This window comes from Xenopus laevis, chromosome 6S (assembly GCF_017654675.1).
Source record: "Xenopus laevis strain J_2021 chromosome 6S, Xenopus_laevis_v10.1, whole genome shotgun sequence".
Lineage (NCBI taxonomy): Eukaryota > Metazoa > Chordata > Amphibia > Anura > Pipidae > Xenopus > Xenopus laevis.
The window spans coordinates 60,872,910-60,893,356 of NC_054382.1; the positions used below are offsets into that span (position 1 = coordinate 60,872,910).

At 40.4% G+C, this 20,447-nt stretch overlaps 2 protein-coding genes across 3 annotated transcripts in view; one reads left to right on the plus strand and one right to left on the minus strand.

The window, feature by feature from the left end:
- The window catches only part of LOC108720028 (molybdenum cofactor sulfurase), a 189,410-nt gene that overhangs the window by 140,649 nt on the left and 28,314 nt on the right, over positions 1-20,447 (plus strand). Inside the window, exon 8 of the mRNA XM_018269391.2 lies at positions 1,320-1,736. Within this exon, the coding sequence (XP_018124880.1) occupies positions 1,320-1,736 (417 nt within the window). The remainder of the gene's footprint in view (positions 1-1,319; positions 1,737-20,447) is intronic.
- Positions 2,484-12,206, minus strand: LOC121395080 (piggyBac transposable element-derived protein 4-like). Of its 2 annotated transcripts, XM_041567634.1 has the most exons (3): positions 8,843-12,206; positions 8,622-8,747; positions 2,484-3,616 (listed from the first exon to the last, which is right to left on the minus strand). In XM_041567634.1, exon 1 carries the CDS (start codon positions 11,411-11,413, stop codon positions 9,647-9,649), a length of 1,767 nt encoding a protein of 588 aa, XP_041423568.1. In that variant the 5' UTR covers positions 11,414-12,206; the 3' UTR covers positions 2,484-3,616; positions 8,622-8,747; positions 8,843-9,646. The 2 variants fall into 2 exon arrangements, with proteins under 2 accessions (XP_041423568.1, XP_041423567.1); XM_041567633.1 differs by lacking the exon at positions 2,484-3,616 and having other exon boundaries at positions 8,181-8,747.

Genomic DNA, 20,447 nt, shown 5'->3' on the forward strand with positions numbered 1-20,447 from the left:
TTTAACTGTTACTATGTAATTAAGCACTGGGCACAATTTAGCTTTTTTGGCTTGGTTTAAAGGTGATTCACTACACTTGGTTTAAAAAGTAGCTATTTAAAACAAATACATTACAGGTACAGTTGTGGAATCTGTTATCTGGAAACCCAATATCCAGAAAGCCTTGCATTATGGGAAGGCCATCTCCTATAGACTCTATTTTTATCAAATAATTCTATTTTTAAAAAAAATCTTTTTTCTCTGTAATAATAAAACTGTTCATTGTACTTGATCCTAAAATATAATTAATCTTTACTGGATACAAAACTTTTGGTTTATTTAATGTTTGAATTATTTTTCAATAGACTTAAGGTATTGTGATCCAAATTATGGAAATATCCCTTATCCAGAAAAGCCCAGGTCCTGAGCATTTTGAAAACAGGTCACATACCTGTAATTTACAAATGCAGACACAGTTTGCAAAGTACACAGTTCGCCATTTTTATTACCCAAAATAAAGCTTGTTTTCCTCAACGTAATCTCATCCTTGCAGATTGCCTTAAAGGGATCCTGTCATCAGAAAACATGTTTTTTTCATGTTAAAAGTGCTACTTTTAACATGAATTCTGCACTGAAATCAATTTTTTAAAAGAACAAACAGATTTTTTTATATTCAATTTGGAAATCTGACATGGGGCTAGACATTTTGTCAATTTCCCAGCTGCCCCAGTCATGTGACTTGTGCCTGCACTTTAGAAGAGAAATGCTTTCTGGCAGGCTGCTGTTTTTCCTTCTCAATGTAACTGAATGTGTCTCAGTGGAACATGGGTTTTTACTATCGAGTGTTGTTCTCAGATCTACCAGGCAGCTGTTATCTTGTGTTAGGGAGCTGTTATCTGGTTACCATCCCATTGTTCTTTTGTTTGGCTGCTGGGGGGGAAAGGGAGGGGGTGATATCACTCCAACTCGCAGTACAGCAGTAAAGAGTGATTGAAGTTTATCAGCCCACAAGTCACATGACCAGGGTCAGCTGGGAAATTGACAAAATGTCTAGCCCCATGTCAGATTTTAAAATTGAATATAAAAATCTGTTTGCTCTTTTGAGAAATGGATTTCAGTGCAGAATTCTGCTGGAGCAGCACTATTAACTGATTCATTTTGAAAAAAATGTTTTTTCCCATGACAGTATCCCTTTAAGCAGTTGCTATTGCGCATGCACTCTTTACAAGTCACATTTCCACTTAAAATTCAGTATGGATTGTGTCATTTCTGACACTCAGCATGCAAATCTGCTCATAGATTAGTAGTAATTAGTATTACTTTTGTTCCTCTTTCCAAAGGCTGGACATGTTTGTGGCGATGATATAGATGTGATCAATGGAAAACCTACAGGCTCTATCAGAATCTCGTTTGGCTTTATGTCTACTTTTGAAGATGCAAGAATATTTTTAAAATTTATAATTGAATGCTTCATAAAAAGACCCACTCATGAAATATCAAATATCAAGCTTCTAAGACAAGATCAAACAAATTGTTTGCCAGGATCTGATACCAACGAGTTACAATGTCTCCAGAGCAACAGGGCACATGGTGAAGATTTATGCATTCCTCATATCCGTATTCTCAATGAAATGTCTTCAGCCTCAAATACTTGTACACACAGTTCAACAGAAATATCATCATTAGAGACAAATCACAAAGCTATCACACTTGCCTCTATTTACCTCTACCCAATCAAATCATGTGCACCATTTCAGGTATGTTGTCATCCGGAAAATGTTATACTTTTCTAATTGTTTTGCCGCATGTTTGAACTTTTGTGGTGATTGAGTTGTGATTTTTATGTAATGGGATTGAATGGGTTATATTTAAAAAAAGATTCCCACATGACATAGCTTTATGGAATTAAAGTGATACTGATACGTTCCTATAAAAATCATAGGAACGTGTCAGTATCAAGCTGCACCCAGAATAGTTAATTTCAAAGCCGCCCCCAGCCCCCGCAAACCTGCGGTAACCTGACCCTCCGACACTGCAAAATGATCTTCTCAACCATTTCAGTGACGCTTAGCTGGAGGTGGCGTGATCCTTCCATAGGCTGATTACGAATGAAAACAGGAATTCAGCCTATGAAAGAATCACTCCGAGTCCAGCATCACTGAAGCAACGCGGAACATCTGTTAGTGGTGTCAGCGGGTCGGCTGCACACAGGTTCGCAGGGCTGGGGGCGTCTTTGAGGGGGGCTTTGATACTGGCACGTTCCTCTGATTTTTATAGGAATGTGTCAGTATTGCTTTAAGCACTGCCTTCCAACCATAACTTAAAATAATAAAAATAGTGTATACTAGAGGAAAACATAACATGAGAATGTAAACTCTTTCATACTGTGGTGAGTAAAGATAACTGCTGCCAATGATAACATTAAGGGGGTTATTTACTAAAGCTCAACTTTTTCTCACTTAATTAAAACAAAAATCCAACCAAACTCCCAAACGTGAATTCCCTTAATTTACCATTAATACTTCTCAAAAAAATCTGTGCGACAGAAAGTAGCGAAATCATTGAGCGTCAATTTATCAAACAAAACCCAGCGCAAACAGGAGATAAACATGTTCAAATTGTTTAACCCTTTCACTGCCAGCCGATTTGTTCCAAAAGTGAACATCTACTGCCAAGCAGTTTTCAGACATTTTGAACTCATTGCATTTAGTTAGGTTTTTTGACAAGAAAACCTACACGAAATATGGCAAATTATATATTGTTTTTTTCAGAACGATTTGGGCTTGAACACTGTAAAAAAAATTTTTACTTATTCTGGAGATGTAACAAAAATTTTGAGTGAAATATGTAAAAAAAAAGTGAAATAAAGAAAAAAGGGTTTATATTTTGTGTCTTTTTTCCCAAAATATCTTACATATGCCGATAAAAATTACTGTTTGTAAAAACCCTGATTCTGCTGAATCCAACGATACGAAATACATATTGGTATCCCACTTTTCTTGTCCACAGGACACCCCAATAATGAAACAGCATTTTGTACAATTTCACCTCAAAACAAAATAGATAAGTGTATCTCCCGGTTAACATGGTATATCTAACGAAAGAAGTGAAAACCCCCCATAAATTAGGTATTTTTAGAAACCGCATACTTTTAGGTTTTTAGTTGTTGTGTAGTTTTTGCTGTAAATGTAGTCGCCATCACACAAACCACCATAAAACTCAACAATATTTTTCAAGTTTTTTATTTTTTTCTGAAACACTATCACAGTCACAAAGTAAAAAGTCAATTTGAGAAAAAAATCTCCAATAAAAATTTTCAATGAAGCCAGATAAGAAAGAAAAAATTGTCCCGAACTAAACGATACCACACATGCAGGGGTGCACCTAGAGACGCGGCCTCCAAACACCCCAAAACAGGGCCAATACTCAAAGGCAATTTCAACTAGAAAATTTGGGGCTGCGCTCTAAGTGCACACCTTACAGTTTCCCAGCCTAAACACCCCCTTACCTGTGAAATACCCCCCACAAACCATATATTCCTAGAAAGTGCACACATGCAGCTATTCATCGGCGCCATCCTTTCCTTCATACGCGGAGGATTGCGGGCGCAGCACTCCGAAGAATTTTACGGTTTAGCCTGAAATAAACAAAAAAATGGAGACAAAGTGAGATTTCTCCCCAAAATAGCCGTGAAAACTACAAAAAACCTACTTAATATCAATCTGCAACTTGTCCCGAACAAAACGATACCCCACATGCAGGGGTGCACCTAGAGACGCGGTCTCCAAACACCCCAAAACAGGGCCAATACAAAAAGGCAATTTCAGCTGGAAAATTTGGGGCTGCGCTCTAGGTGCACACCTTGCAGTTTCCCAGCCTAAACACCCCTGTACCTGTAAAATACCCCCCACAAACCATATATTCCTAGAAAGTGCACACATGCAGCTATTCATCGGCGCCATCCTTTCCTTCATATGCGGAGGATTGCGGACGCAGCACTCCGAAGAACTTTACGGTTTAGCCGGAAATAAACAAAAAAATGGAGACAAAGTGAGATTTCTCCCCAAAATAGCCTTGAAAACTACAAAAAACTACTAAATATCAATCTGCAACTTGTTCTGAACAAAACAATACCACACATGCAGGGGTGCACCTAGAGACGCAGCCTCCAAACACCCCAAAACAGGGCCAATACACAAAGGCAATTTCAGCTGGAAAATTTGGGGCTGCGCTCTAGGTGCACACCTTGCAGTTTCCCAGCCTAAACACCCCTTTACCTGTAAAATACCCCCCACAAACCATATATTCCTAGAAAGTGCACACCTGCAGCTATTCATCGGCGCCATCCTTTCCTTCATACATGGAGAATTGCGGGCGCAGCACTCCGAAGAAGTTTACGGTTTAGCCGGAAATAAACAAAAAAATGGAGACAAAGTGCGATTTCTCCCCAAAATAGCCTTGAAAACTACAAAAAACTACTAAATATCAATCTGCAACTTGTTCTGAACAAAACGATACCACACATGCAGGGGTGCACCTAGAGACGCGGCCTCCAAACACCCCAAAACAGGGCCAATACACAAAGGCAATTTCAGCTGGAAAATTTGGGGCTGCGCTCTAGGTGCACACCTTGCAGTTTCCCAGCCTAAACACCCCTTTACCTGTAAAATACCCCCCACAAACCATATATTCCTAGAAAGTGCACACCTGCAGCTATTCATCGGCGCCATCCTTTCCTTCATACATGGAGAACTGCGGGCGCAGCACTCCGAAGAAGTTTACGGTTTAGCCGGAAATAAACAAAAAAATGGAGACAAAGTGAGATTTCTCCCCAAAATAGCCTTGAAAACTACAAAAAACTACTAAATATCAATCTGCAACTTGTTCTGAACAAAACGATACCACACATGCAGGGGTGCACCTAGAGACGCGGCCTCCAAACACCCCAAAACAGGGCCAATACACAAAGGCAATTTCAGCTGGAAAATTTGGGGCTGCGCTCTAGGTGCACACCTTGCAGTTTCCCAGCCTAAACACCCCTTTACCTGTAAAATACCCCCCACAAACCATATATTCCTAGAAAGTGCACACCTGCAGCTATTCATCGGCGCCATCCTTTCCTTCATACGCGGAGGATTGCGGACGCAGCACTCTGAAGAAGTTTACGGTTTAGCCGGAAATAAACAAAAAAATGGAGACAAAGTGAGATTTCTCCCCAAAATAGCCTTGAAAACTACAAAAAACCTACTAAATATCAATCTGCAACTTGTCCTGAACAAAACGATACCCCACATGCAGGGGTGCACCTAGAGTCGTGGCCTCCAAACACCCCAAAACAGGGCCAATACAGAAAGGCAATTTCAGCTGGAAAATTTGGGGCTGCGCTAGAGGTGCACACCTTGCAGTTTCCCAGCCTAAACACCCCTTTACCTGTAAAATACCCCCCACAAACCATATATTCCTAGAAAGTGCACACCTGCAGCTATTCATCGGCGCCAACCTTTCCTTGATACATGGAGAATTGCGGGCGCAGCACTCCGAAGAAGTTTACGGTTTAGCCGGAAATAAACAAAAAAATGGAGACAAAGTGAGATTTCTCCCCAAAATAGCCTTGAAAACTACAAAAAACCTACTAAATATCAATCTGCAACTTGTCCTGAACAAAACGATACCCCACATGCAGGGGTGCACCTAGAGACGTGGCCTCCAAACACCCCAAAACAGGGCCAATACAGAAAGGCAATTTCAGCTGGAAAATTTGGGGCTGCGCTAGAGGTGCACACCTTGCAGTTTCCCAGCCTAAACACCCCTTTACCTGTAAAATACCCCCCACAAACCATATATTCCTAGAAAGTGCACACCTGCAGCTATTCATCGGCGCCAACCTTTCCTTGATACATGGAGAATTGCGGGCGCAGCACTCCGAAGAAGTTTATGGTTTAGCCGGAAATAAACAAAAAAATGGAGACAAAGTGAGATTTCTCCCCAAAATAGCCTTGAAAACTACAAAAAACCTACTAAATATCAATCTGCAACTTGTCCTGAACAAAACGATACCCCACATGCAGGGGTGCACCTAGAGACGTGGCCTCCAAACACCCCAAAACAGGGCCAATACAGAAAGGCAATTTCAGCTGGAAAATTTGGGGCTGCGCTAGAGGTGCACACCTTGCAGTTTCCCAGCCTAAACACCCCTTTACCTGTAAAATACCCCCCACAAACCATATATTCCTAGAAAGTGCACACCTGCAGCTATTCATCGGCGCCAACCTTTCCTTGATACATGGAGAATTGCGGGCGCAGCACTCCGAAGAAGTTTACGGTTTAGCCGGAAATAAACAAAAAAATGGAGACAAAGTGAGATTTCTCCCCAAAATAGCCTTGAAAACTACAAAAAACCTACTAAATATCAATCTGCAACTTGTCCTGAACAAAACGATACCCCACATGCAGGGGTGCACCTAGAGACGTGGCCTCCAAACACCCCAAAACAGGGCCAATACAGAAAGGCAATTTCAGCTGGAAAATTTGGGGCTGCGCTAGAGGTGCACACCTTGCAGTTTCCCAGCCTAAACACCCCTTTACCTGTAAAATACCCCCGACAAACCATATATTCCTAGAAAGTGCACACCTGCAGCTATTCATCGGCGCCATCCTTTCCTTCATACATGGAGAATTGCGGGCGCAGCACTCCGAAGAAGTTTATGGTTTAGCCGGAAATAAACAAAAAAATGGAGACAAAGTGAGATTTCTCCCCAAAATAGCCTTGAAAACTACAAAAAACCTACTAAATATCAATCTGCAACTTGTCCTGAACAAAACGATACCACACATGCAGGGGTGCACCTAGAGACGCGGCCTCCAAACACCCCAAAACAGGGCCAATACAGAAAGGCAATTTCAGCTGGAAAATTTGGGGCTGCGCTCTAGGTGCACACCTTGCAGTTTCCCAGCCTAAACACCCCTTTACCTGTAAAATACCCCCCACAAACCATATATTCCTAGAAAGTGCATACCTGCATCTATGCATTGGCGCCATCCTTTCCTTCATACGCGGAGAATTGTGGGCGCAGCACTCTGAAGAATTTTACGGTTTAGCCGGAAATAAACAAAAAAATGGAGACAAAGTTCGATTTCTCCCCAATATAGCCGTGAAAACTACAAAAAAACTACTAAATATCAATCTGCAACTTGTCCTGAACAAAACGATACCACACATGCAAGGGTGCACCTAGAGACGCGGCCTCCAAACACCCCAAAACAGGGCCAATGCAGAAAGGCAATTTCAGCTGGAAAATTTAGGGCTGCGCTCTAAGTGCACATCTTGCAGTTTCCCAGCCTAAACAGCCCCTTACCTGTGAAATACCCCCACAAACCATATATTCCTAGAAAGTACACACTTGCAGCCATTCATCTGCGCCAACCTTTCCTTCATACGCGGAGAATTGCAGGTGCAGCACTCCGAAGAAGTTTACAGTCTAGCCTGAAATAGCTAAAAATTGCCATGACAACAGAAAAAAACCTACTAAAAATCGATCAGCAAAGAAAGGATGGCACCAATGAATAGCTGCTTGTGTGCAGTTTCAAGGAATATATAGTTTGTGGGGGGTATTTCACAGGTAAGGGGGTGTTTAGACTGGAAAACTGCAAAGTGTACACTTAGAGGGCAGCCCCAAATGTATCTATTTCCCCTGTTTTAGGGTGTTTGGTGACGTGTCGTTAGGTGTACCCTTGCGTGTGTGGTATCATTTTGTTTGGGAGGAGTTGCAGATTGATTTTTAGTAGGTTTTTTTCTTCTTGGTCATGGCAATTTTGGGGAGAAATCTAACTTTGGCCCTTCCCCCCCCTTTATTTGACGCTAAACTTCTACGGAGCACTGCACCTCCAATTCTGCATGTAGGAAAGCAAGGATGGCGCCCCTGCATAGCTGCAGGTGTGCACTTTCCAGGAATATATGGTTTGTCTGGGTATTTCACAGGTAAGGGGGTGTTTGGGCTGGGGAAACAGCAAGGTGTACACTTTAGAGTGCAGCCCCAAATTTTCCTGCTGAAATTGCCCTTGTGTATTGGCCCTGTTTTGGGGTGTTTGGAGGCTTCACCTCTAGGTGCACCCCTGCATGTGTGGCATTGTTTTGTTCAGGATCAGTTACAGATTGATAGTTAGGAGTTGCTGTAAAAACGAAAAAAAAATAAAATAAAACTGCTAAATATCAATCTGCAACTTCTCCTGAACAAAACAATACCCCACATGCAGTGGCATAACCAATAGAGGAAGCAATCCCCATGGTCGCGGGACCGGGGAAAAGGAGGCCCGGTATAGCTTGTGAACTGGGGAGGGTTGTGGACAGAAGCGTGCACCAGACCCCCCACTAATAAAAGTTTCAGAGTGCCCGATGCACACATCTGTCCGCAGCCCTTCCTGTTCGCTTGGGGTTGTGGGCAGGATCACATACCAAGTCCACAGAAAATTTTACTTGCGGGGCCGGGCAGGCCTGGCACATACTTGTTATGCCACTGCACAAATGTAGGGGTGTGCCTAGAGACACTGCCACCAAATACTCTAAAGCATGGGCAATAGCTACATTTGGGGCTGCACTCTAAGGGCATACCTTCCAGGTTTGCAGTCTAAACTAACCCCCTTACCTGTGAAATACCCCTATAAAGTATATAATCCTTGAAAGTGCAGACTTGCAGATATTCAGTGGCCCCATTCTTGCTTTCCTACATGCAGATTTGTGGATAGTTCTTTGTAAAGGTTAACGGTTTGGTCTGAATGAAGAAAAAAACCTCAATTACATTTCGCTCCAAAAACCCAAACACAAGCAGCAAAAACCTACGGAATAGATACTGAATATTCTACTTACCATTATCTGTTTAGTGGAGCATGTTTGGACCCTTTTGTTTGATCTGTACTCTTCAGTAAACCGACACAGCATGGCAATATGTGGTGTGCCAATCACAATTCTGCAAAAAAGATGAATGGCTACACAAGAACAAAATATATATTACCCAGAAATAAAGAATCTGAACTGAAAACTCAAGGTCAGCTTTCAGTGCAATCAAGTGGCCCGTTGCTCTCAAATAATCTCAGTTATACATTTAGTACAGTACTGCTACTATCCATAATCAAGAGAAAAACTACAGTTTGCATTTAGCCTAAACTTTTGAAATGCAAACTGTTACCAACTACGGGCAAAACAGGGTTTTGGTTGGCAGTTGAACAAAGAAAGTTATGAAGTGCATATCACTTTACAAAAAAAAGCAGAAACCAATACTAACCAAAATTCCAGGTAAACCGAATATACTAGTAAAATCCGAAATACCAATATACTCAGCAACTGCACTCAGAGGGAGCTTATGTGGTGTCAGTAAAAAAAAAAATGTCTTTGTGGCATCAGAGAGATAAAGTCATCAGCAGGTGAGATGAAATGATCTCATGGAGTCATCACACACCACAAGTTTTTGGGGCGCCCTTGTCCATCACTGAACACCTCATTTGGCTACACCCCCCAGTGTGATCTATAGCCCTAGGGACATTTGAGGTAAAAGAAAATACAAAATTAAGAACATAAAATGCTATGAATGCCCTGAATATAAATTTTGCACAAAGCGGGACACCAATTCTTAATATAACGCCAATCAATACACACCAACATACAAGATCATTATTAGTAGTGCAGCTCAGTATGGTATATTTCAAAACACGGTTTGAAACATAACCCGGGGTTGCGAGGGCACTTTGGGCAATAGTACCGTGTATCTCGTCTGATACCCCTTTTGCGGCACACCTTGCAGGCTTTCTGGGCAAACTTTTTACCAGGTGTGGGTGGAAGCGTGTCTATGAAATGCTTTCCTATCAACCTGGCCACATTGTCACTTGCTGGCATAGCTGGCATCTCTGGCCCGGCCTCCTCTGTACCACAAAACAACAGGGCAGGGAGTATCTGCTGCTGGTATTTATAATAGGTCAATTTTGGGCCTGGTACTGCTGCCTGATATACAACATATGAATTTCGGAGGGCCATTTGGATCAAGTAGATGCCAACTTTTTTGTACCAGGCCGTTGTTTTGCGGGTGGCATTATAATAGTGCTGGAGTTGGTCAGTTCTATCAACACCACCCATATGTTTGCTGTATTCCTTGCAACAGCGAGGCTTGATTTTAGGGGGCCTACCAACTCTATGTTCTGTGATTACTGACTCATCGTGGATTGTTGTCAGCATGAAAACGTTTCTTGTGTCAAAATATTTGATGGCAAGGAGCTCATCATTTCTAAGGGCATAAATTTCTCCACGGTTCAATTTTTTCTCGAGGAGATCCCTGGGCAGTCCTTTACGGGTACGATTTATAGTGCCACAGGCTGGGGTATCCAATGAATATAGGGCTCTAAACAGTGGGATACCCGAGTAAAAGTTATCCACATATAAGTGGTAACCTTGGCCCAGAAGGGGACAGATGAGCTCCCATACAATCTTGCCACTGACAGTCAGGTCAAGGGGACAACCAGGGGGATCTAATATGGAGTCTTTCCCTTCATAAATTAAAAAAAAACTTGTGTACCCAGAGCTGCTTTCGCACAGTTTATAAAATTTTATCCCATAGCGGGCACGCTTGCTTGGGATATACTGCCGGAATTTTATGCGCCCTTTGAAAAGGAGAAGCGATTCGTCTATACAAATGTTTTGGGATGGGGCATACACTTCTCTAAAGCGCTCGGACAGGCTATTTATAAGGGGCCTCAATTTGTGCAGCCTGTCATGTCCGGGCTCATTGGGGGGTACAGCAGTGGCATTGTTGTTGAAATGCAGAAACCGGAGCAGTAGCTGATACCGGTTTCTTGGCATTGTGGCAGAAAAAATGGGGATGGACAACACGGTAGTGCTGTCCCAATATGACTCCAAAGAATTGGCTTTTATGAGACCCATGGCCAATGTGAGTCCCAAAAACCTCTTCAACTCATTTACATCTGTTGGATGCCACGCACGAGCTCGAGCATACCTTGGCAGGGGATTTTGGACAAGGTATTGCTCAGCGTATAAATTTGTATAGAGGACCATATCCTGTAGGATGGCCTCTGTCAAAAACAACTGAAAAAAATCAATCGGTTGAAAATTCCCAGTGTCCACCTTAACTCCAGAGACTGCAGTAAATGGGGGAATGGCAAGGGGGAAATTACCAGGAGGCCCCCACGCAGGCTCTCCTCCAGCTGCAGCATCAGCCCTATTGCCCTCTTCCTCATCCTGCACAACCTCCTCATCTACCTCCATGGGCTCCTCCAGAGCACTTACCGTGCCACTACTATCCCATGACTCCTCAGTAGATGAGTCACTCTCTGATCTAGGAGGCACATACTCAGAATCGGAGTCGCTAAACTCCTCTGAGCTGGATGCCATGCAGTATGCAGCAGCCTCTTCTGCGGAAAACATTCTGGCCATTTTTAAGAACAATTTTATTTGCACGAACAAGTAAACTGAAATGGCAAACTAAAAAAATTAAAGCGATAACACCGAAACCACTAAAACACCAAATCAATCAAATCAATGTAATAAAACAGAAATTCAAGAACTAAATACAGAATAGCAAATTCAAGATAAAAGGATCAATGAAAAACTGGGACAACAAAAGCAAAGATGAGGACTAGAAAAAAAAAAATAAAAAAAGCACACACACCAGAATATAAACAAATCTGACAGTAACCCCTTGAACTCCCTGCAAGACAAAGAAAAGAACCAACCACCAGAACCCTCTGGAAGGCAAATCTGGGAAAGAAAGAGAACCTAACCCCTGGAACCTGTCACTATTCTATGCCAATCAATAAATAAAAAAAATACCAATAACAATCAAAAACGAATATGCAAGAACAATTTTTTTGGCACGAAGAAGTAAACTGCAATAGCAAACTAAAAAAAAAAAAAAAAGAGAAAAGCAATAAGAACACCAAAACCACTAATATAACCAAACTCAATCAAATCAATGTAATAAAACAGAACCAATTCAACTACAGATTCAAGATCTAATACAGAACAGCAAATTCAAGATAAAAGGATCAATGAAAAACTGGGACAACAAAAGCAAAGATGAGGGCTAGAAAAAAAAAAAAAAGCACACACACCAGAATATAAACAAATCTGACAGTAACCCCTTGAACTCCCTGCAAGACAAAGAAAAAAACCAACCACCAGAACCCTCTGGAAGGCAAATCTGGGAAAGAAAGAGAACCTAACCCGTGGAACCTGTCACTATTCTATGCCAATCAATAAATAAAAAAAATACCAATAATAATCAAAAACGAATATGCAAGAACAATTTTTTTGGCACGAAGAAGTAAACTGCAATAGCAAACTAAAAAAAAAAAAAAGAGAAAAGCAATAAGAACACCAAAACCACTAATATAACCAAACTCAATCAAATCAATGTAATAAAACAGAACCAATTCAACTACAGATTCAAGATCTAATACAGAACAGCAAATTCAAGATAAAAGGATCAATGAAAAACTGGGACAACAAAAGCAAAGATGAGGACTAGAAAAAAAAAAAAAAAAAAGCACACACACCAGAATATAAACAAATCTGTCAGTAACCCCTTGAACTCCCTGCAAGACAAAGAAAAAAAAAAAAACAACCCCTGGAAACCTCTAGAACTCTGGCAGGCAAATCTGGCAAATAAAAAGAAAAACCTAACCCCTGTAACAGCAAATTCAAGATATAAGATCAATGAAAAAACAAAAGCCAAACAGCAACCCGCAAATAAATATGCAATACAATGAAAAGCAATAAAACAGAAAAGTGATTATAGATCAAAATCACTAGCAAACTAATAAGCAACCCAATCAAGAACAGTGAAGAATAAAGCACAGTGAAGTAGAACAAAGAACAAGAAAAAGAACAAGAATAATACCAAAGAACAAGCAAATGCAAGTAAATGAACAGAAAACTAAAATGCAATAAAAAAAAGACAATGGAAAAAAACAACCCCCAAAAATCCCAGCAAGCACACGTATGAAAGCAATGAACAAAAGGAATACAGTAAAACAATTCAATGCAAAACTGAAATAAAATAATACAATACAGTAAAATCAATAAAATCAAATGAATTCAATAATAACTTTGCAAACTTAGAAAAATACTAACAAATACAAGTTTATGGCAAGGTAAAGGCCGAAAAGGCAGAATAAAATAAAGGCAAAGTAAAAAAAAAAAAAAATCACACTTATACAGTGCAGGTATGTGTGTGTAAGGTGTGTGTAAGGTGTGGAAGGTGTGTGTAAGGTGTGTGTAAGGTGTGAGTAAAGTGTGAGTAAGTGTACAAAAATCAGAAAAAAACTAAATCTGTAAAAAAAAAGTCAAATTAGTCAAAAATGTACAGAAAGTGTATTGTGTGAGTGTTGTAGTTGTGCAAGTGTGTTACCTGTTGTAGATCAGCGCAGATCTCACCAGCACAGTGAAGTCTTCAGCTGCAGCAGCTCCACGATCCTCCAAGTGCGCAGTGGAATGCGTGGGTGTCGCCTGGGGGCCGGAATTAACTGCCCCAGCAAATCCCATGTGACTTTGACGTCACAGCTGGGGGGGGCCGACGAGGGAGTAATCAGATCCCTAATGCTCGTTGCCTAGGGGGATCGCACAGCCCCTGCACCCTCTCTGCACCTTCTGATTTTTATTTTGTGCAGAGAGGGTGCTTTTTACAAACGATCTCCCACCCCCCTGCAGATCCCATGTGACTGTGACGTCACAGCGCGGGGGGGGCAGCGTGGGACCCATCGGATCAGGTAGGCTCGTTGCCTAGGGGGTTTAGAAGCTGCTGCACCCTCTCTGCACTTGCGATTTTGATTCTGTGCAGAGAGGGTGCGTTTTTACTAAAGAACGTAGCTCCTACGTTCTTGGCACATAAAGCCTTTTTAACCAAGAACGTAGGAGCTACGTTCTTGGCAGGGAAAGGGTTAAGGGACCATCTGCCATTGACTTCTACATGATTTTGACAGTTTTTAGCTGGAGTATTTTTGGATTCGAATTTTTAGCAGCTTTAGAGCATAGTAAATCTCCAAAAATTTGTTTTTTTTTTCCTTCTAAAAATTGTAGTTTTTCCCCTTTAAAACTCAACCAGAAAAATAAATAGGTTTTTATAAATAGACCCCTTATATTCAAATATGCTAAACAATGGCTAGTGCAGTACCAAACAGTGGCTGCAGTTATTGGCTAAGCAGTGATCGGGGAGTGATGGCTATTCAGTAGCTGAGAAATAACTTAATTAATATGTTTGTATTATTATATATATTATTATATAATTGAGGAGGATCTGATTAACATTACAAAGAAATGTTATCATTAAAAATACATTTGCAACAGAAACGTAACAGCATATGTGTAAATGTGACATTTAAATACTGTTCCTCTGAAGATTTTAATTGCTTTTTTGCCAGGGTAATGATATGTGCACTTTAATTGTGACATTAATAAATAATGCAGGATGAAATAGGTGTACAGACCTGTACATTGACCTAAACTCATACACTACCAAGAACACAGCTCTGTGGAATGAAAAAGCAAATGCTTATTGCAGCAGAGGTCTCCATTAAACATTACTGTTACTAGACAGGTCACATTCTAACTAAAAATTAGAAATTGAGTTCTTTATCAGAGAAATGACTAATTGACAACATAGAGATGATGGCTACATAAATAATGGCTCAAATGGAAAAATTAAGCAAATGTGCAATTGGCATACAAATAAGCATTTTCTACTCTAAAATGGTTATTTTAGTTAATTTATCTTGCCATAAATGAATAGCTTAACGTGGAGTACTCCTCTGTCTTTATTGCTACCCACCATACCTCAAATTATGGAGATGTTCCCCTTAGGGTGGTTCAAAGCCTTGACCAGTAGTGATGGGAGAATTGCATTGAAGTCAACGGGCGGCAAAATAATTTTGATGCATGACAATTTTTGACGTGAGCTACAATTTTTATGCTTGCAACTATTTTGTCCAAATGCATTAAAGTCAATGGGCTTCTCATTAAGTATATGCGTGTGAAAATTTTTTTGTCCGCCGACCAATTTCCGATGCAGTTTCGCTAAAACGTTAGGGGATGGCAAAATGTGGAAATTCGTCGCAAAACCATACCTGCCAAATTTATTCGCATATCACTATTGACCAGTTAGGGACATTTTTGGTTGGAAAGCCTTTTATTTTCTTCCCTAGATTCTAAGTCTATTTTGAAGGTCAACTAAAGCAAAAGTGCCTACCTTTTTGATGCACTAGGTATTCCTGAAACTACGGCTGATGGGATGATATAGCAGATTTAGCAATTGTGTCTGTAACATTATTATGCGCTGCAGTAGACAGGTCTGAATCCGTAGGCCAAGTTTAAACCCGTTGCAAGGGAGCAATAATAATAATTACATTTATCTCTTGATATATAATAGATACATCATATATGATATGTTTAAAGGAAAAAATAGTTAATTTACAATGCCTATAAATATGTCAACAAAATTGATCCCAGGGACGTCTTTTAGAAAACATGGAGCAGGTGCAAGAATATCCTAAAGTGAAATTTTCTGCTTTTCTAGAATGGAACACAAATGGTTCATTGGTAATTTAGTACTGCCTGCATTCAGTCGCACTGCATCCATAGTGGACAACACTAGGGTGTTTTCTAAAGCATTCTTTAGCTTGTACATCATTCAGACATGCAAACTAGTAGGTGGCAGTGGGCACCAGGTGTGAGCAGAGAGCTGATCTGAATTTAAGGTTGCCACCTCGCCCCTTTAAAACCAAACACATATGGAATACAGAGCCTGCATGGCTAATTAGTAATTCATTTAGATGCATGGCTGCACATAAATCAGTTCAGTCTGCAGCATGCATCTAAATGAATTGCTAATTAGCCATGCAGGCTGTGGATTCCATATGTGTTCAGTTTTAAAGGGGTGAGGTGGCAAACCTATCTGAACTGCATGTGCATCTTTTTTGTAAATTAGGACAGACACACCTACTTCTGTGTTAACAGTTACTTGGTTGCTTTATAGAACTCAGCATAAACACTTCAGCATAACATGTCTGCAACAAGAGAGAACACACACACAGGGTTACAGGGCAAACATGACTTCACATTCCTAAGTAACAATAGACCCTCCCTGCATTAAGTAACATGTACTGGAACAATCTCTGTCTATTGTATTCCAACACCAGGTGCTAAGGATAAAGTTATTGATATTGGTAATATTACCCCTTTACTATGGTAGTTCCCCTTTAATTGGCTAGGGAGGTTAAGCATTTTTCTTTCCCTGGATTTTACAGCAGAAAAAATATACTGTTCTAAGTAGCGAACGATAGTCATCTGCATGATTTAGCAAGTTATACAGCCTAAGAGAGGAAAGGAACAATCTGACAGGCATATCTAAAATAATTCCTAACTACTATAAAGCTCTATTCCCAAGTGTTCATAGATCTACAGCCCTCTGAGAATCACCACTAATTATACACATGCAAAATATCCGTGTCACCAAACACAAAAAAGTCTAAGGAATCATTTCATGTCCTTTTCTACTGCATGAAAGGGACTTGTTCCTATTTAAATAATTTACTATTCTTTTGGGAACAAGAAAAGCATGGAGAAAATACATACAATTACAGAAAGTGAAGCTTGAAATCACATAAAACATTAACTGAATTGAGTAGATGGCTAACTTCAGAATGTCTGGCGGTTGCTGAAATGCTAGGTGTATTTTTTCATGAATTTTTTTTTACATTTTGACTGCAATACATTTAAATACACTTTTATATTGAAAGGACAAGAAGGCTCATCCAAATTCAACTCCTTTGAGCTTCCCTTTGACTTGGGAATGGGAAACGCCTGAAAGCACACATACACTAATGCCTTTAAGCTCAGTCTCTAGCATGGACTGAAAACTGTGCTAATGACATCAGATGTTTCCGATTTATGTCAAAGGAAGGCTGTAGGTGGCAATTCCTCCTGTAGGTTAAATCATGTCTCGTGCCAAAAGTTTTATTTATTTATTTTTTTTAAAAAAACATCTGTAAAGTGTTTTTTAAAACCATTTAATCTGTTACTGCTCAATTCATTGAAGTTTAAATCCTCCATAGCCTCTCTTTTTTAATTAGGAGTGGGGGCAAATCCAGGACACACTCATACAGCCATTTTTGAGGCATGCAGGTGCATTTGGCAGCTGTGGCATGCTGCAACAAACCTTGTGGCATGTGATTTTGTCATATAAGGTTTGTTAATAATATCAAGTGAGAGTGATTGGGCAAATGTGTGGGAGGAAGGAAACACCAGGTAAAAGCTGTCAAGATCCTATAGAAGTCAGTAGGAGCTGTGCTGGTATTATTGGACCATTTTTAATCAATTCAGTGGTTTAGAGTTTTTCTTTTTTTTCAGTTGTCTTGTAATTGCCCGAAAATCTTGTTTTTGGATGTTTTTGTATTATTTAGAGCGTTGTCCAAAGTTTTCTTCATTTGCACTTTTATACTTCGATCTTTAACTTTCATGGCATTTGTAATTTTAGAGAAATTGTCAGGTACAGTCTGGAACTGCACTCTGGACTTTGTCTTCTGCCTACACTATTCCACTGAGCCACTGGAGGCTTTCTGGGTTGGTATGGGACAGTTATTTTGAAGGTTATGATCTCTGCTGTCACTGCTGCACTTTTATCTCTGCCCCCACCTGTTTAACCTCCAGTGTTCCCAATTAATTAGATGCTTTATAAGCTTGCTTCCTGCAACCTCCTGTGCTCGATCATTGATGCTTCCAAGCCAGATCCAGCCTGCTACTTGTTGTTCTGCTTGTGCCCACCTGGTCCTGTTTTTTCCTGCCTTGATTCCTGGTTTCTGCATACCTTATCCTTGCCTTGTTCCAGTGCCCTTTTTCCTGATCCTTGCCTGTTTACAACTGACCTCCTGGGACTGACCTCAACCTGTTTTGTGTCTTTAGCCTGCCTATCAAAGTCCCTTGTTTACTGCCTGTACAGACCTTTAGCCAGTTTAATGGACTCTTCTTGCTAGCTGCCTGCCTCTGACCACTGGATAGGTAAAAGGACTTGTGTATTTTGTTAACCTTGCATTGAACCTGCTACATTATTATCTGCTTCAATAATAAATCATCTTTCTACATAACATGTTATCTGCTTATCATGAAGCCCTGTTCCTGTATTACCCTCATTATTATTATTATTACCTTTAATAAATAGGCCTCCATAAATTATGTTCTGAAGAATGGTATTTATGAAGGATGGGCTACTTTATGAATTTAATTTTTTTTTTATGATGAAGCAAGTAGGAACCTTGACAATGGAAATGCAATAGATGTGATCTACTTGTATTTATATGAAATATTTTGATGTAGTGCTGCATAAATGACTGCTTTCTGAATTAAGGTTAATTGTACTGTACATGGTTTCTTCCCTGTACAAAGCACTGGTAAGGTCCCATCTAAAATATGCAGTGCCGTTTTGGAAGATTTTGAGCTGGTAAAGGTTATGGAAAGTCTCCATTATGAGAAAAAGCTGTGCATTTGTAACAATGTGTGATAGAACAGGGGCAATATGATAACTAAGTTTAAGGGCTTATATCTGTTTTACACTGGCCTCCATTTCTGATTTTCTCAGACTCACATTCATCTAGTATGGTATCCATGGGCTAGTTAGTCTGACATCTGTGGTGAGAAAATGATTTGAAGGCTTATTAGGAATCACATTCAAAATTATGTCCTGGTGAATTGCATTATGAACAGTAATTAGCTTTATGAAGAATAGGTAATGTCAGACAGATTTAATTGCCTTTAATGATGAGGTTAGTAAGATGCTACACAGCAAGGGGGCAGTAGATGTGATCTTTTTGGATTCTGTCAAAGTGTTTGATACAGTGCCCCACATAGGTAGATTATAAGGCTTGGAGACCCTAAGCCTTCCCAAACCCATAGGGTTAATGTGCCCCTATGGCTTTATTTCCCTTCCCTAGTTACAGGGCAGAAGCTCATGACCACACCCTGTCACACTTTGGTAAAGTTAGAGAGAAGGGGTGGATCTTCCTCTTTGGCTGCTGGTGTCCTGATAAGCTGGTTGTTCCCATTGAGCCTGGGTACAACAAGGCCCAGTAAAGTTTTAGCCCTAGAGGGACCGGGTACTTTAGTGTCGGGGATGCAAGGAACCCCATGAATGAGGTTAGCTAAACAGGGTTAGTTCTGTCATAGACTCTGTAGGAGAGTAAGGTAGAGAGGACAGAGTGAGCAGCTGGAGCTCCATCGTGGATTGTAGTAGGGAGTAGCTTTCCAAGGCTTTTGAATTGCCTAGAGTAAAGGGGCCACAGTGGGTAGGGTGTCAGTATTAGAAAGGTGTTCTCCCTGACTACTCCTCTGGGTGGGAGCTGGACCACTTCGAGGTATAGTGCAGAAGAAAATGGATGTACTACCTGACTACCTATTGCCTGATGGTAGTCACTGTTCTCTGCTGTGTAATGTAACCTGTTTCAGCCTGCTGTGTGGCATTGTGTATGCCTTGACCTCTGTAAGTAAACCCTGGGCTCATTTGTCTTGTACAAATAAACTTTTATTCGTTTGGTTCATCAGAAGAATCTCCTGGCACCCATTATTTCTATCTGGTGTAGCAAAGTAGCGTGAGAGTTGTAGTTATACTACTCCACCTGGGAATTGTTCCATGAAGGCCCTAGCCTGAAGTTTTTGAGTCGCATGTAACCATGGGATTCATGGGAGGAGGGAGATATTCTTCCACTTTACAGAGCATTCGTAAGGCCTCCATCTAGAATATGCCATACAGATATGGGTGAATGTCTGTTTAGCAAGTGAGAAAATACAGAATTACTAAAAATAGCGCATAGTAAATTGTTGTTCCAGGGACTGGTCCGATGGTCATCTTGGGAGTCAGAAAGAAATTTTCCACCTCTTGAGGGAATCTGGAGAGATTTTTTTTTTTGTCTTCCTCTGGTTCAGCTAGCAGTTAGGCAGATTTTATTTGAAAGTTTAAATCTGATGGTCATGTGTCTTTTTTTAGCCTAAATTATTGTTAATATGTTTAACCCCTTTAAGAAAAGGGTTGTTTTAGTATAGTGTAGAGAATGGGATTCTTACACAATTTACAATTGGCCTTTTTTGTTGTAGTCTTTAAATGATTTATATTTTCAGCCCTGTAGCTCTGGTGCTTGGAATTTAAACTGTTGTTTGGATTCAAGGTGTTAATTACCATAGCAACTAGGGGGAGCAGTTTTGAAAAGGATGAAGAATAATATGGACAATAAAATAAACAAAATTGAAGCTTCAAACTCAGTCTCTCTTTAGGTTGCTGTGGCAGCAAATGCTACAACCAGACTGTATTTATAAAAAATATTTTTTGTTACAAAAGTCCATCCAGTGTATGCACTCTTACCAGATATTCCAAACAATTTTGGGTGCGTGGGTCAATATTGTTCAGATAATCAAAGGACTCGCACTCCAA